Source organism: Bacillus rossius, chromosome 1 (assembly GCF_032445375.1).
Source record: "Bacillus rossius redtenbacheri isolate Brsri chromosome 1, Brsri_v3, whole genome shotgun sequence".
Classification (NCBI taxonomy): Eukaryota; Metazoa; Arthropoda; class Insecta; order Phasmatodea; family Bacillidae; genus Bacillus; species Bacillus rossius.
Window position 1 is genome coordinate 256,074,379 of NC_086330.1, and position 17,244 is coordinate 256,091,622.

The following is a 17,244-nucleotide window of genomic DNA, read 5'->3' on the forward strand; positions in this document are numbered from 1 at the left end:
TTTGGATTCGAATTGGCCCCGTACCCACTCCCACTGTTTGATGATGACAACATGATGCGGAAGAGTAGAAAATCTGAACTGTACAAGCTGTTCACTCCAATCAAAGTGGATTTCACTGTGAATGCAGACTACGTAGTGGATGGTGGTTTCCTCCTGCATAGAGTTGTGTGGAACAGCGGAGAACAGTTTTCCAATATCATTCACAAGTACGTAAATTACGTGAAATCCAACTACAAGTTTGACAGTATCACTATAGTTTTCGATGGATACCCAGAAGATGTGGCCGAGAAGAGTATAAAGTCTGCTGAAAGAGCGCGAAGAGCCCCTGCTATGTCATCTTCGTCGGTTATATTCCAGGAACATACCAAGGCCACAATGCCGAAAGATCGTTTCTAGTTGAATGATCACAACAAGAAATGTCTCATATCGATGCTGACAAACAAACTGATGGACGAGGGCATTCACGTGAAACAAGCCTTGGAAGATGCAGATTCTCTGATTGTGAGCACAGCAATGGAGAGGTCTATAGAGGGAGACAATGTTTTCATAGTGGGAGAGGACATCAATCTGTTGGTCCTGTTCACTTTTCATGTTGCTGTCTTTGAAGAGCCCATCTCCAACATGTTCCTCATCAAACCCGAGAAGCAGAACCAGGAAACTGTCGTTTACAGGCCGAGCAATTGCCGGCTGCCTGAAAACATGAGGAAGCATGCCCTGTTTCTCCATGCCTTCACGGGGTGCGACATCACATCCTCATTTTTCTGCCAGGGGAAAATAAAATTGATCAAGAAATTCATGGCAGACCAAAACCTCCTTCATCAGGCCTCTATTTTTCTTGACCCGATCGCAACTCCTGATCAAGTTGCAGAGGCAGGCGTTCACTTCATAAAAACCTTGTATACGGGTGGCAGCAGCAAGTCCCTCAATCAAGTGAGGTTTGACCTCTTCCAGAGGTCGCTTTCAAAAAAGAATTTCGACTTGGCGTCCTTGCCTCCTACAGAAGCGGATGCTCGCCAGCACTCCTTCAGAGTTTATTTACAGGTGCAGGTATGGAGGAGTAATGTACTAGATCCAGAGAGATGGGGATGTAAAATAACAACCAATGGGTTAACTCCCATCACAACGACTGATCCACCGGCCCCACAAGAACTTCTCAACTCCATATCGTGCACATGTAACAAAGGGTGCAAAGCAGCTTGCTCCTGTAGAAAGGCAGGGATAAAATGCACCACCATCTGCATAACCTGCAAAGGGCACGCATGCCTCAATTCCATCTCTGAAGACAAGGATGTTATACTGGATGCCACCCAGTGTGACGAGGAGATTGATATCATCGAAAGAGAGCAAGAAATGAATCCTCATTCTCAAGATTCCGAGGATGAGGAGCTAGATGACGTGATCGGCGAAGAGCGGCCGTCTTCTCCTAAACAGCGAAAGAAATCGTCAACATGAGTACCTTATACATCTTTCATATTATGATCTTTCATGTACACAACTAATACATACATATTTCATGTACACAACTAATACCGTTATCGTTTACATGTATACATATTTTGTTACCTTCAATAAAACATTATTCATTATAATGCCTTCTTATATTTTGAAACTACATAACATCATTTTGGAGTGTCCAGGTGCGGATCTGTTGAAGGGGGGGGGGGGGGGGGGGGGGGGGGGCACGAATCCTAGAATTTCTGAAACCCCATAACAATTAATATTTAATATTTTATTAAAAATAAGGATTAGACTGGAAAATCCAAAGGGGGGCCGTGCCCCCCTTCCCTTCACTCTTGGATCCGCCCCTGGATGATTGTCATTGAATAAAATGATTCATATGATCCATTCAAAGGGCATAATCAACTTTTTAGCCAAGTTGGTAAAATATGGCCCAACTTCAGAAATCGATTGCGGCTAAACAGCTAAGCCGATTTTGACAGACTAAAAACCATTTGACGCAGAATTCAATGCTCTTAAAAACATCTATGAGTAAACTTTTTTTCAGGATGCGTCGTTTAGGAGTTGTAAACGAAAAACTAAACAAAGAATCAACTTTTTAGCCAAGTTGGTAAAAATGGTCCAACTTTGAAAATTGATTGCGGCTAAATTACTAGGCCAATTTGGACAAACCAAAAAACATTTGAAGCAGAATTTAATGCTATTTAAAAAAGCTTTAAATAAAATTTTCTGTAGGATGCGTCGTTTAGAAGTTATAAGCGAATAACTAAACAAAGTGCGAAAATTCCGCGGTTTTTTGACTCCCAAAACTTAAGCAGGAATCAGAATCCGTCGCAAACTCACAGGACTCTTATTTGGGACCCCCAAAAGGTATTAAAACACTTTCCAGCTTTGGACGATTTTTCGGGAAGCACTGCCTTTTTTTGGTCTAATTTGCTTGGACTATTTGTGGTTGGTGTGTGGTTGCACTGTTTCTACTGAGTGAAAGGAGTGAGCAGTGAGGCGTTGAATGGTAGCACTTTTTGGATTCTGGAGATTGTGGAGTTGACTGCGAGCTTCTGGTTCGTGGGTTTCGTTGGCGAGAGCTCATGGTCACTGCATGTGACCGAGACGCGTGCTGCCATGTCATCATTCTTCACTTACTAGTCAGATACCTACAACCAATTACATACTTATGTCTAGGCTTCAAACATAAACTAATATTTTCATGCATACATTGCTCCTAATAAAAAAACAAAGTTTGACACTGCAATAATAATCTTAAAACAAAGTTGTATTACAACTACATTTAAAACATACACTGGATAGACATTCAATATTTACTTAATAATTTCAGATATTTTGTTAGTTCAAGTAATATTTGTAGTTACGTGCATTGGCACTGATTTAATACAATTTCTTGGGCATACATCAATACAGTTTAGAATTATTTTTCATGGAAAAAATTCCAGAATGCAAATTAAGAAATAAATGTGAAAACATAAACCCACAGAGAACAAGCCTAAATCGGCTGATGTCAAACAGATAAACCCAATGATGAATCTAAACCGGTATTATGGACAACGCAACAATGACAGCAAAGACGAACACCTTCAAATTTAAATATCATACAGCACAAAAATTCCGTGGAAGGAATTTAGTCATGGAAAAAATAATAACGCAGACAGACACAGTGTACTAATATCGATGAGACATTTTCAACAACAACGGTAAATGCAGGCAGACAACAAAACCTGGATTATGCAGCAAATATACGAACACAACGAAGAAGATAATCAGATACTATGGACAACACAACGACAAAACACACGAACACTGTAGGTTTCCAATAATAAAACAGTTGCGACGTTTCGGGAAATGGCATCTTTTCCCTTCATTATGCACAAACACTGTTTTCCAGTGACCAATATCTGTCTGTGTCTGATGACAGGAACAGATGCCAGTTCCCAAAACGTTACAACTGTTTTATCATAGGAAACCTACTGTGTTCATTGGTATTGTCATTGTGTTGTCTATAGTATCTGATTATCTTCATTGTTGTGTTCATATATTTGCTTGTCTGCCTGCATTTACAGTTTTTTTTGAAATTGTGTCATTGATGTTAGCCCACTGTGTTCGTCTGTGCTGTTGTTATATTTTACAGGACTAAATTCCTTCTATGGAATGTTTTTGCTGTCTGTTATTTAAGTTTTGAAGGTGTTCGTCTGTGCTGTCATCGTTGATTGTCCATAATACCTGTTTAGGTTCATCATTGGGTTTATCTGTTTGACATTAGCTTTGTTAGTCTTATTCTCTGTAGTTTTATGTTTTCACTTTTATTTCTTAATTTGCGTTCTTGAATTTCTTTTGTGACTAACAGCGCAAAACTTCAATGGTGTTATGTCTAAGAAATTGCATTAAATCAAAATTCCCCATTGCATGAATCATTTAAAAACGTAGTTTAGCACTGTTTGCATTCATGTGTGCACTGCAGTTATAGAGGGCATCATGAACACAGGCTGTGTGTGTTTCCTAACAAAGCTTCTTTTCCTTCGCAGCACCAAGTCGTGTACTGCCTGTGTGTGATGGTTCGCGATGACCAGGGGCAGCGACTGGTGCCTCTATTTCAGGTGAGTCTTATTTCAAACCACCATTGAAGCTTAATTTGCAGTTACACTCTCTCAGGTAACAGTGAGGGGCTTGGATTAGGTCTGTGACTTGTACTTTATCGAGTGACTAAACTGGGTTTAGAAATACAGTGAAAGATCTTTGCCTAGAAAGCTTTGAAAAAAAGCTGTTTTTTATTTTTCTTTTTCAAAATTTGCAACAAAAAACGAGCTTATTATATTATGTGCAATCTTTTTTCTTTGAATTAGAATCTTGAAAAAAATTAAAATATAATATATTAAAAATTAACTCATATAAATTCTATTTCTTGAATGCGTTATCTTAGTGCATTTAATTCTTAAGGTGCTGAAAAATTCTGTCAGTTTTAACTTTAGTCATCAAAGGAACACTTCAACACTGGCATCTTTCAGGTTTAGGGGTACATATTTTTGAGAGCTTTTCTATTGCCACTTTCGCCAGTACGAGAGACTTACTCTGCCTCTTGTAAAACAGTAAGTGGCAGATTACGTATAACAAAAAAAATTAGGTTTGGCTGCTACAGAAAAAAAGCCACGCCATCTTCAGAAATCAAATGTATAAAAAGTAAAAGTAGAGAATTCTGCAATAGATAGTGGGCAGTGGTCACCTGGGCATGAAAAAGAAGGGATGGGTAAAACCTTCACTGACAGTCAAAGAAAAAAGAGAAAAGAATTTATATAGATTCTATAAAAAAAAAACTCCATTAACACACACACACTCTCTCTCTCTCCCTCCCTCCCTCCCTCCCTCCCTCCCTCCGTCCCTCCCTCCCTCCCTCCCCCCCCCCCTGCCCCCACACTTCTCCACTCCCCCACGCATTCCAAAGTGTTAGCCTGTTTCATCTGTCACATCCGTGCTATACCCTGTACTGTTGGGAGTGTTGGACTGTTGGTAGTTTTGAACTGTTGGAATGTCAGATTGTTGGACTGTAAGAGTATATTCTAGTGTCTGACTTTTGGTGTGGAATTTGTAATGGTGAAGTGTTTGAGAATCTGGTGGTCACCTACGAGGAAGCGTGGCTTGTAATATGAGTGATGTTTGGTTGGCAGCACACCCGGCCCCGACTGGACTGCCTGGTGCTCATATACCAGCACGTACAGCGCCTCATGACATGAGTGTGCCGCACATCCGGTTGCTGCTTTTCCGGGGCTGCATCATTAAGCTGGTGGTGGAGCTGCCCATGCGCAGGTACAGTGACTACAGCACATAGTGAACACTCCTGTCCATGGGTGTAAGTCCTGGGTGGGGGGAGGGAGCAAGAAGGGCCCTTGCCCTAGTAAAATTGTAACTATGAAACAGGAATGATGAACCTAACTTTACTCCTAAATCCCCCTGGAAATCCTAAATATTTTGTCTCTGCTCGTCTCACCTTTCTTTTTTCAACAAAAGCATCAGCCATGGTAGTCTTTAATCTGAAGTTGTTTGCATCTGAGGAGACATTCTTGAGCTGGCATTGACACACACACACTCATGCACAACCATCACAACCTCCACAACCTCATGCAAGGATCTGCGCAGTGTCTTGTGTAGTCATTATCAACCATGTTCAAGCTGAGTTAATGAGTGCTTTTAGCTGCTGTCAGCATGGTGGTGGGGAGTAGCAGGGAGACCGCTCACTGGATGTCAATCACAGTAAAACTCTGTTAAGACGTTTTTCAAGGGACTGGATGCTAAAAACTTCTTAACAGGGAAAACTTCTTGCAGGGGAAATACATTGGTTAAAATTCAGTCGCTATATAAAAACCAAATTTACTCAAATAACACAATGTATTAACTATAAAATTACACTCACCTATTATCAGCATACTTGGAAAACTATACAATTACATCAATAAACTGAATTATATACACTGATTTAAATGTAATAAGCACAATAAAAAACTTATTAAAACACTAGCGAAAAAATTACTTTTTTGAAAAACATTGTGTCAGCTTTGATTGTTTTAACACAATTTTCGACTGACGCATTACAAAATTGTCAAGTACCCACAAACTCTTGCTCACACTATCAGGAACATTGTGTGTTCCATGCACAAATAACTTCAGTTTGTCCAAGTGGTCAAGCGCTTCAGAGTACGTGAAACCTCGATTCTACGTACACTCACGGTTCTCCAAAATTTTTCCTTACGACCGAGTTGTACGTACGAACCAGCGAGGCCAAATTACGTCCATTTGTGGCTATCACCTCCCCCCCCTCCCCAATTTTCCTGCCACGGGAAATGAATTGCCATTGCCGTGTCCTGCTGCCACGGGAAATGACCTGCCGTGTCTATATATAATGCTGATGTATTTTCAATCTAAATTATATCCTATTCGTGCAGAAACAACACTTGAGCTAATCAAACGTAAAAAAATACTTGACACTGAAGACAGTGTCGTAAGCCCCATTTTTACATTTTTTAATATTTTATATCAATAAAATAATAATTAACACACAATATATTTGCTCAAATAAAAAAATACCGTAGGTACTTTAAGTGTAGATAAGATTAGCTAGTAGGCCTAAAAACATTGTGAAAAACGTAACGTTTATAGTCGGCAATGAACATTTTAAATCGCAAAATATACATATTTTATAACATGAAAAGTTGCTTTTATTTCTAAACATGTAATAATTTAAGCCTAGGCGTGTAAAAGTCCAAGTAATTATAGCAGGAGACAATCTAAAATGCACGAGGGAAAAACGTAAACTCACGAATGTATAAACGTAACGGGAATGGGAATATTACGTGGCTGCTTGTAAGTTCTGATACTGTATTTATGTCACAACTTAGCCGAAATACTGGTACGAGACATAAACTTCACAAGATAAAATGAGCGGAGTCTTGGTAACTGTTTTATACGTATTTTATAATTTCGGAAGTATTGTACAGTTGTCGCATATTTTTTAAACTACCCATTTATTTCTGGGGATCGTAAATAATTAATAAAGAAGGGAATTTTTCGCGGTCGCGAATTCGCGTGAATTCCGAGGCAAAATGCGAATTATAGCTTAGTCACAAAATATAGCAAAACTTGCACATTATTGTTAATAAAAAAGTTTTAAACATAGTGGAACCTCGCTACTACGAGAGCTTACAATGGCGAGAAAAATCCTCGTAACGAGTACTCGTAATAACCGAACATAGAAAATTCAAGTCTAGTTTAAAATCCTGAACCTTACCAAAATGTCTAAAAGTCACTCCATAACTCCAAAACGGTGCACTGTAGTGAAAAAACGCATAGAATAAAAGTTGAAGCAGATTAAATTTTGAATAGAAAAGGCCTGTATTTTTTTTTTGTATCTTCAACGGTTTTTGTTTTAATCGCGAATGAAATGGTCTGACTCCTGACCGAGTTACGCGACGCAAAGTAACCACTGGCACCGTCGCCGCGCCGTGCTAGACGAAGGAAAGGTTTGTGGAGGGGAGGGGAGAGGAGATAAGTGGAGTGGAGAAAGGAAAATGTAGGAGGGAGGGAAGAGGGGAAGGACATCAGCCCTCCTCCCTCCTTATGCTGTTGCCGTTTCTGATGGGAAATATCCGGTGTCGCATGCCGAATATAAGTTATTGTGAGGGGTTTATTAATTAAAGTGAATTCTTTGTGTGGCGCATTTCAACATAGCGGCAGTAAATGAAAAGATTGGAGGGGGAGGGGAAGGGCTTCTTGAAACAGCCGAGCGAGAAAGAGACAGAGAGAAAGGGAGCATATTGTCCGCCACCAGACCCCCTCCCCCTCCCCCTCACCTTTTCATTCTTTCTCGACAGCTGTGAGTCATTGTCCGCCGGAGCCAGCGGCCAGCATAACGGCCCTCTCCCGCTTAGCAGCAGAGAGGGGGTGAAGAAGGAAGTGGAAAAGAGGGGGATGACGCAGACTGGCTTGGCGCGTGAAATTGTAGAGAAGAGGGCAATAGTGACAAAGAGAGAGACGGGTGGTTGGAATGCAAGCAGGAAGACGTCACTGTTGGTAGGCGACTATCTTTCGGGCTGCTCTACTCTAAAAATAGCTTTGCCTCCCTCGTCTTCAACACACTTCACTACCCCCCTCGCAACCCAACCGGGAAGCAAAACGACCTGCGCAGTGCACAAGCCCGAAAGCAGTCACGGTAAAACCTGCCTAGCGCACGTACGTATGTAGATGTAAATAAACAAATTGTCTTGTACTACGGGCAAATATTGGTAATTTGATCATGGTGAATTAAAAACATTCTAAAGGTGATTTTAAGTGAGAGTAGGTACTGAAAATGCCGAACAATAAATTAAGTGCTCGCGACAGGGCATTTCAATATCAGAAAAATGGATTCTATTGCTCAGATAGTCGCACCATAATGTGCAAATTTTGTAAGTGTCAGGTTGCGTGGGAGCGTAAAGATTCTATAGAAAAACACCTAAAATCTGCCAAGCACATCAGTGCAGAAAAAGGTTGCCCTGAATCAAAATTACAGACTTTGATCGCTACATGCTTCAGTAGTGCGGAAAGGAAGAAGAAAACTGCTGAATACCTCGGCAAACAAATGACGGAAACTTTTCTGAAAGCAAATATTCCGCTAAAAAAACTTGAAAATCCGCATCTGAAAGATTTCCTGAACGAGTTTGTTGAAGGTGCTGGTGATATTCCTTGTCTAAGAGTACTAAAAGAAAAGCATCTTCCATCAATGCAGCAAGAGAGAGAGGATGTAGTAAGAGAAAAGGTGAAAGACAAACTTATAGTAATTCTGTGTGATGAAACTACGGACCCAAGAGGAAGCTGTGTATTTGTTGTGCTATTTAAAGTAATTGATAGCAGTGACAAAATTGATACTGTTGTTGGTGATGTTCATACTCTGGAAACAGCCAATGCAAGGAACTGCTCCAGGGCTATTTTGGATTCCCTAAAGAAGTGCAACATTGACTTTGACAACGTGTTAGCACTTGTTTCGGACTCTGCCAGATACATGGCAAAGTGTTTTGACACACTAAAAGACATTATGGCCGACCATGTGCTCATTGTGCAATGCTGGGTTCACAAGCTCAATTAAGTTGTAAATGAGCTTGGAAGAAACCTCCCTGAGCTTCAGAAGGCTCTTGCCAAAGTAAAGTCAGCATTTTTAAACACACGCAAGAGAAAACATTTGTTTAAGAAGTTCCTGGATGAAAAGTTCCCATGTGAGGACATTCCCCTGTTTCCAATGCCAGTGTTGACGAGGTGGTCTTCCTGGTACGACTCCGCCTCCTACCTCGCCGACAATCTTGATGCCATTGTCGAGTTTTTGACCAGTGATGAAATTTCCTGTATCAACAACACTGGAGTAGAGTACTTCACTACGGCATCAAGGGATGAGATGTTAAATGTGTGAAAATCCAGGCAGTTTTTGTTAAAGAAGTGAGTGAGGCTACTGTACACCTTATCAAGAAACTGGAAGGGTCATCATATCCCTGCAGTCACACACTCAGTGGTGAAATCCGCAAAATAGAGCAGGTTTTGCAGCTTGCTACAAGTGGAAACTTTGGGCAGAAAGTAAATGAGCTCTTGATTGCTTGTGAAAAAGCTGTCTTCAAAGGGAAAATCACATCTGCCTTGGTGACAGCAGCATCACATGCATCAACAAAACTCCTGTCATTAAAGGCAGGTGATCCTTCTCAGAAATTTTATCAACATGTTGCTGTATTTGATCCCTCGGAAATTGTGCTCGAAAGCATCTCTCCTGAACTCGGCAAAAAATTGAAAAAGCTCTTTTTGCTCTCCAAGCTCTGTGAAGACATTTTACTTCAAGGGTACAAGGAACTGCAGTTTCTTGTGCAAAAAAAGTTGAGTGAAAACCAAACTGTTGACATTGTTTCACTCCTTATGGCAGTTTCAGTGAACCATCCTGACTTTGCTCGTGCTGCTTTGCAGTCTGTGTGGTTACCATGTGCTAATGTTGACTGTGAAAGGTTTTTTTCTAACTACAACAACATTCTAAGTGATAAGCGTCATCGCCTGAAACAAGAAAATGTTGAAATGTTCACTGCAATTTATTTTGAAAGTTAAACTTCGCTGTTTCCTCAGACATAGACATTATGTTAAAAAGAAAATATTATTCTCCAAGTGTTTCAGTGTATTGCATTGTTTTTACAAGTATTTTCTAAGGGTTGTCTGTGTATTTTTTAACCTTTTTTTTAGTAATTATTAGCAATAAATTAAATGTTACCGTATTTGCTTTGTTTTCATATGTACAGTAGAATCTCAGTACTAAGTACTTACAGGGACCTCCAGTTTTTATACTTAGTACTGAAAGTACTTAGTACTGAAAAATACATACATATAATCACTTCAAATAAAAAATTACAAAATGAATCAAAAATAGCATTATTATAACACACTGCATTAATATTGATGACTTAGTACAGAAAAATACATACATATTATCACTTTTAAAGAAAAAAAACATAATTATAACACATGGCATTAACATTTATGACTAAGTACTGATAAATACATACATATTATCACTTCAAAGAAAAAAAATCATAAAATTAATCAAAAATAGTTATAACAACACATGGCATTAACATTGGCGAATACATTACATCAGTTTCTGCAAAACAAAAGTTCATTTATTTTTTAAAAAATTTTGTTATTTCAGTTTGTTTTTGATTTTTAATGATGCTCTGTTGAACAAAATGTTCTATGTTGTGCAAAGATTTCCTGATCTCTTCTGGGACCTTTTCATGTTTAGAGATAAATTTGTTTAGTTTTTCTACACTCAGAACAGCTTCCGTTGCAGTCACAGGTAGCTCTTCACAGTCAGAATCATCATCTGATTCAGCTTTTGATGACTGTGATTGAATGACTTCACTGATGATATCACTGTCGGTCAACCCTGGTGTTGTTTCTATTTCGTTATCAGCAGAGGCATAGTCTGTGAATGATACAGCATCAAACTGCATGGAGGCTGATACTTCCTGCCATACTTGGGGGTCAATATCATTGGTTTCACATGTTTGTGCTGCAGCTGCAGTCTGGCTTGCATCCTGGTCTGATGATGTTGCAGTGATCTCATCAGCATTACAGTTTACAATGCCAGACTTCCTCCAGCAGTTAGCAATTGTCTCTTTCTGGACATTCCACCAGCCACCGGTGATCATCTCAATAGCCTGACGAACATTGATGTTGGTGGGCAATTTCAATCTCAAATTGATGAGCAGCCTTTCGACCAGGCGTTTTCGAAAATTGACCTTGGCATTTTGAATAATGCCTTGGTCAAGTGGCTGCAACTGAGAAGTGCAGTTTGGAGGCAAAAACATAATTTTGATGTTTTCCAATCTAACATCAACACTGTGTGCTGCGCAGTTGTCAATCAACAAAAGAATTTTTCTTCCTTCTTTTTGCATCTCTTTATCGGTTTTAACCAACCAATTGGAGAAAAGTTCTCTTGTCATCCATGCACGAGTGTTATTTGCATAATCTGCAGGAAGACAAGAAACTCCCTTGAAGCACCTGGGATTCTTGTGTTTGCCAATGATTAGGGGCCGCAGTTTTTTTGTGCCAGTGGCATTGCAACAGAACAAGACAGACAACCTTTCCTTTGCTTTTTTTCCTCCAGTGCACTTCTCACCTTTATACGCCATTGTTCTGTTTGGCAAAAGCTTGTAAAAAAAAGCAGTTTCATCAGCGTTGAAAATATCATCCATTGAGTAAGACTTAAAAATTATTTCCAGCTTTTCTTCCTTCCACTGGTTTGCCGCCTCTGTGTCTGCATCCTTATCCTCCCCACACACAACTTTCCATGATATGCCATGTCGTTCCCGGAAGCGATGCAACCACCCTGAACTGGCTTGGAAGTCCGTTATGTCCATAAGCAAAGCAAATTGCTTTGCTTTTGCTTGTAGCATGGGACCATTTACTGGAACATTTTTTGAACGAGTTTCTTTCAACCATTTGTTCAAAGCTTCTTCTAGACCTTGGTGATCTCCGGAACGAAGCCTTTTGCGGTCACAATCAAACAAAGATTCGTCGTACATTTTTTCAATTTTTGCACGGTCTTTCACAATTGTACTTACAGTCGTCGCCGCAACGCCGTATGACTTCGCAACTTCAACCTGCTTTTTACCTTTATCCAGTTCTTTAAGCATTTCCACTTTTTCTTTAAGCGTGAATTGTTTTCTTTTTCTTTTATTTCCAGATTCACTCATTGTAGCACTAACACGTGGCGTCTAAAAACAGTAACATGAAAATGAATTCCAAACAACACTCAACAGTAATCACGGCACGGATTTAACCATACGTACATTAGCGGGACACTTTCCACTGAATTAAATACACTTTTACCTCGCGCTTTGTGTTTCGATGTATCGAATGCCGATGTGTTGTATACATTACGTGTTGCGTACGTATGTATATTCATCTATGGTACAGGCGCACAAACGTTTGTTTTGATTATTTTTAGAGGTTATATTTTACGGTGCGGTGGTGTAAGTGGTTTCTGTTTATTCTTTCGATCACATTCGCTATTTAGCTCGACGTTTGTTTACTATTTTATGTAAGTTTTGTGGCAGCAGTGCCAAGCTGCCAGTGAAAATTATACGTTATAGTGAACATTAAGATACTTTAAACTGAAACAATTTTGCATTGTAAACATACACTTTTTGGCGGGGATTTGAAAAAAATACGTTAAAGTGAAAAATACGTTAAAGTGAGGTACGTTGTACCGGTATTCCACTGTATTATGGCATTTCCTCAGTTAAAAAACACTTCTCCATTTATTAATTCACAATTGGAAGCATCAGAAGGTTAAAATTGTTTATACATCATGAGAAAACTATTGCGGAATCATTAAAACACTTAATATGAAAACACAGATTTTCCCTTCCTGAAAGTACCGCTTTCTGGGTTTGAAAATACCGTTTTATGCCACTTGAAAGTACCGAAAAATTCCCTTCCCTAATAATTAATTATTGGTATCAAGAAATCAAGATGAACGTAAACTTGAACATGTCACGGCAGCGAGAAAACTGGTGCGTATACCAATAAACTGGCATTAGAACTGGACAAAACTGGTACACGGGAGGTGGAGCTTATATTTTTTTCCGCTAAGCTCGCATCTATTGGCTGGCTGCTGATGGAAGGTCATGAGTCTGGGCGGAGCATAGAGTGAGTTATTTTATTTATTTATTTGTAATTGTAACATGCCAACTAACAGGACAAAGCCTTTAATGGTTGGCACACAATTAGACAAAAATACACTCACAATAATTAACATAAATGAAAAACACAAAACAATACAATATAATACATATAAAAACAAAACACACATAACGCTGACTATAAAACAAAATTAAAAAGTTACAATTTAGACAATACAGAACTAAAACACACATGATCATTAAGAACTAAAGAAAATAATTGAAGTCTTTATCAAATTTATTAAAATTGGTTATTAGCCTAAAGATAAGATCATTATTTCTATTAACTGTACAGTCAAACCTCATTATTACTAGAGTCAAGATTTTGTGGTGTTATTTTAAGACAAATTTTGGTGTAAAGAAATAAAGATTTCGGTGTTATATGGTTTTATTTTTTTGCTCAAAATACCCACTGCAAAATTTTCTTGCTTTTCTGTAGGACATGCAAATTTATTAAAACAAATATTAATAAACACTAAAACCTCATGATCTAATTACAATTAAGTTCATTTGCAAATTCATAGATAATTAAGTTCATTTGCAAATTCATAAATTCAAACTTTTAAATAACTACTAAAAATTTTACGCCTTAATTACAATCACATACACTACAAAAATTACACAATTAAGCACTTCCAAAGTTAATATTAAGACGGTTTTATTGAAATGCTATCATAGTTAAATTTTCTGCATTTTCTGGAGTGAGACGTCTTCTGTCACTAACTACCAGTGAGTACCTGGCAAATGAACGTTTTGCATCAACATTTGATCTTGGGAACCAGATTGCCCTTAAACTGGCTTGAGCAAATTCACTGTAGTCCCCTTTAAGGGAGCAAAGTACCTTTGCAACATCAATTTGGCTTGTTTCTGTCAATGAAAGTTCATCCTCAATTATTTTTTTGAAAGCAACATAGCCATGTATGAATGTATCAATGGGAAGATGGGAAACAGAAGGCAAGTTATGCAGAGACTTCTGTAGGTTTGCATCTTCTATGCTAACCCTACTCACATTTCTTGGGTTGAACCGCAAATTAATGGCATTAAAGACTCTTAGACAAGGATGTCATTTAACAGATGAGTTTTGCCTCAAACGCTTGTGTTTCTCACTCGCGACATGTTTCACAAGCGTATCACGTCTCTCGTAGTCTAGCCTGCAGTTACAGAATTTGCACATTAAAATTTTATCACTGATATAAAATCCTTCACTGGAAAATTCTTTCGATCGGTCACTGGCAGAAACCTAAGTTTTAGGCATTATCAAAAAAAAAATTTAATCACATAGGAAGAATTTAACCTCTCAATACGCAAAAACTTGCCGTGCTGGAAAGATCAAAACAATGGAGAATAGATGCGAACACAAACGCATACCGAATACCAACATATGTACGTGAAAATTAATACCGACATAAACATTTACTATTTATTATTTACAATCGTTACGTTAAGCAGGGTTAATTTTATTTTCGTAGCCTACGTACTTTATTTTAAATAAACAGTAAAAGCAATGCGCTTTAGTGTGTAATATTTTAATGATTTAATCTTAGAAAAACATATTTTGGACGTTTGTTATTTTTGTATTTACAGAACGTGAACGGCGGCCATTGTATCATAGTTATCAACATCTTAAATTATTATGGTACACAAGATTACTGTTTAAAGAAAATATTACGTTAATTCCGAGACTTCATTTTAAAATCTATAATGAATCACCGTCGCATATAATATACAGTACAACCCTGTTATAACATTCTCCAAGGGACCAAATTAAAAAAAAATGTTATAAGCAGGAAATCATAAAATTACATTTTCACTTAGTATAAATTACGCGTGGATTGATTAAATTAAAGAGTATAGGTAAAACAACACAAAGTACAGGAGTAATGCACTAAGTACAGCAATAGAGTGGAAAATTGGTTAATTTTATTTATAGATAATACCTAATAATATGCTAAAGAAAAAAATGTTTTGTACGATACAGTTCAGAGTCGAAACAGAAATATTTAACTCTTTCGTAATCGCAACACACGTTTTGTTGGGGTTCCTGTCCACTTGGTTAATAAACTGAATTTTTTCAGCTACAAAATATGATTTTCGCGTATATTTATCGGCCATCATAGGCGTACAATAACCTGAATAAAATTTCAATACGGCGTATTTTAATTAAATACGACCGTGACTACAATAAGTAAGTGAAAAAAAATTACGGTTAAGGTTAACCACAAACAAAAGCCGTGAATATATCCATAGAACATTTAACCATCTCAAGGTAGAGGTGGGTCGAAAAGTATCAACCTGATACTTTGTCACTGATACGCGCCTGTATCAGGAACGGCAAACGAGTACACTTGAAAAGTATCAGAGACTTTAGTATCAGTTCAGAATTCACCTGGAACAACACCACGGCCAATGAGCGCAGTACCCGATCGCAGATGACGGTCACTTGGGCGGAGCTTGTGAAAGGGGAGGGAGCAGGAACGACGAATAAGGGATAAAGAAGGGAAAGAATGTAGGGGAGGAAGCGCAGGGGAAGGCGTTGAAGCCTTGAAGGAGAGGCGCAAAGCGATATTGTTACAAGCAGGGCTGCCACTCATGGGTTTTTCCACCCAGATCTGGGTTTTTCCAATGGTGTTTGGGTTTCTGGGTTTTTAAATAATGAATTCCAACAATTCTAGGTTTTTTATAATTTTAATTATTTTTATACCTAAAACAATAATAAAGGTAGTAGCTACTGTATCTGTTGCAATATCTGTTTGATAAATACAAACAAGTCTATGTGTTTCACACACAAAAATACATATAAACACAAAACTAGTTTTCAAGAAGCTAAGTCGAATATTAAATTAGAAAGATTCTTCAAAGAGGCTTGCAGAACACAAAACCAATGCAACAATTAACCTTCAAACCAATCTTGTAGAATCAGACTCTGAATAAAGACTAACGTACATGATGCAGTTTTATAAAAACAATTACCGGTTTAAAGAATGCAGTGATGGTGTTTGTTTTGTCATGTATATATTTGTAGGTTTTTTTATGATATGTGCTGGTCCAAGAATTACTTATACAGCCATTTTGCTGCAGTGTAATTTTCTTGTATTGGTTGTATTTAACCGTTTTCAGTCTTGTAAGGTAATTAATTGTTTTATATTAAAACCAGTTATGTTTATATTTTTGAATTAGTACTTTAAACATTTTCAACGATAGCATTTTAGACGCATCTGGGTTTTTTACCCATGTGTCTGAGTTTTTTTGTAGGTTATCTAGGTTTTTCATGAATATCAGAGTGGCAGCCCTGGTTACAAGTCATTTTGTTTATTGTCCTACTTCAAAGTACGCTCAGTGTCCAGAGCGTGCACCGTCTCGTTCAATAATAAAACTAATGAAATTTTAATATTAAAAAGTACATTAATACAAGATATAATATTTATATTTGTGCACCTAACAGCTATGAAAATGCAAATAAATTCTCAGTTGACACTAATAACAGATGTAATCAACATATGGACTTTCTTTTTTCGAAAACAATTAGTAACTAGTGTTTTTATACATTAAAAATTCACGATTTTATCAAAAATAAAAAATAAAAAAAAACAGATAGGTACATTAGTGAGCATACTATATCAATGTTTTTTCAAATGTTTCTTCAGATTAGTCGATGATTTATAACTCAGTTTTTGTTTACACAAATTACAATTAGCAAACTCATTATTTTCCGTGAAAAAATTCCACACAAATGAAGTCTTTTTCGTGCACTTATCCATTCCTTATTTCACTATAAAGATACTAACTATAAAGCATGACAGCCCGCAACATGGTGATACACGGCCAGGACGAACTGCAGTGAATGTTGAACTGATTGATACTGGTTTGATACTGGTTTTATCAGGCGGGCATGAGAGTATCAGAGGTAGAGAATTACCAGACGTGATAAATAATGTATCAGATTCTCCTTCCGGTCGCACGGTCTGCGTACGCGGAGCTTTGTTGCCTCCTGGGACCGTCTGATACAGAAGTATCAGAGACTTGTAACATGGTACAATGC

General features: G+C 38.0%; 1 protein-coding gene across 3 annotated transcripts in view; it reads left to right on the forward strand.

The window, feature by feature from the left end:
• Positions 1 to 17,244, forward strand: part of LOC134527493 (uncharacterized) — a 148,658-nt gene that overhangs the window by 48,520 nt on the left and 82,894 nt on the right. For all 3 annotated transcript variants that reach the window (XM_063360217.1, XM_063360218.1, XM_063360219.1), the window contains exons 3-4: positions 3,996 to 4,067; positions 5,133 to 5,271. In XM_063360217.1, coding sequence (XP_063216287.1) covers positions 5,195 to 5,271 — 77 coding nt within the window. In that variant the 5' untranslated portion in view covers positions 3,996 to 4,067; positions 5,133 to 5,194. The remainder of the gene's footprint in view (positions 1 to 3,995; positions 4,068 to 5,132; positions 5,272 to 17,244) is intronic.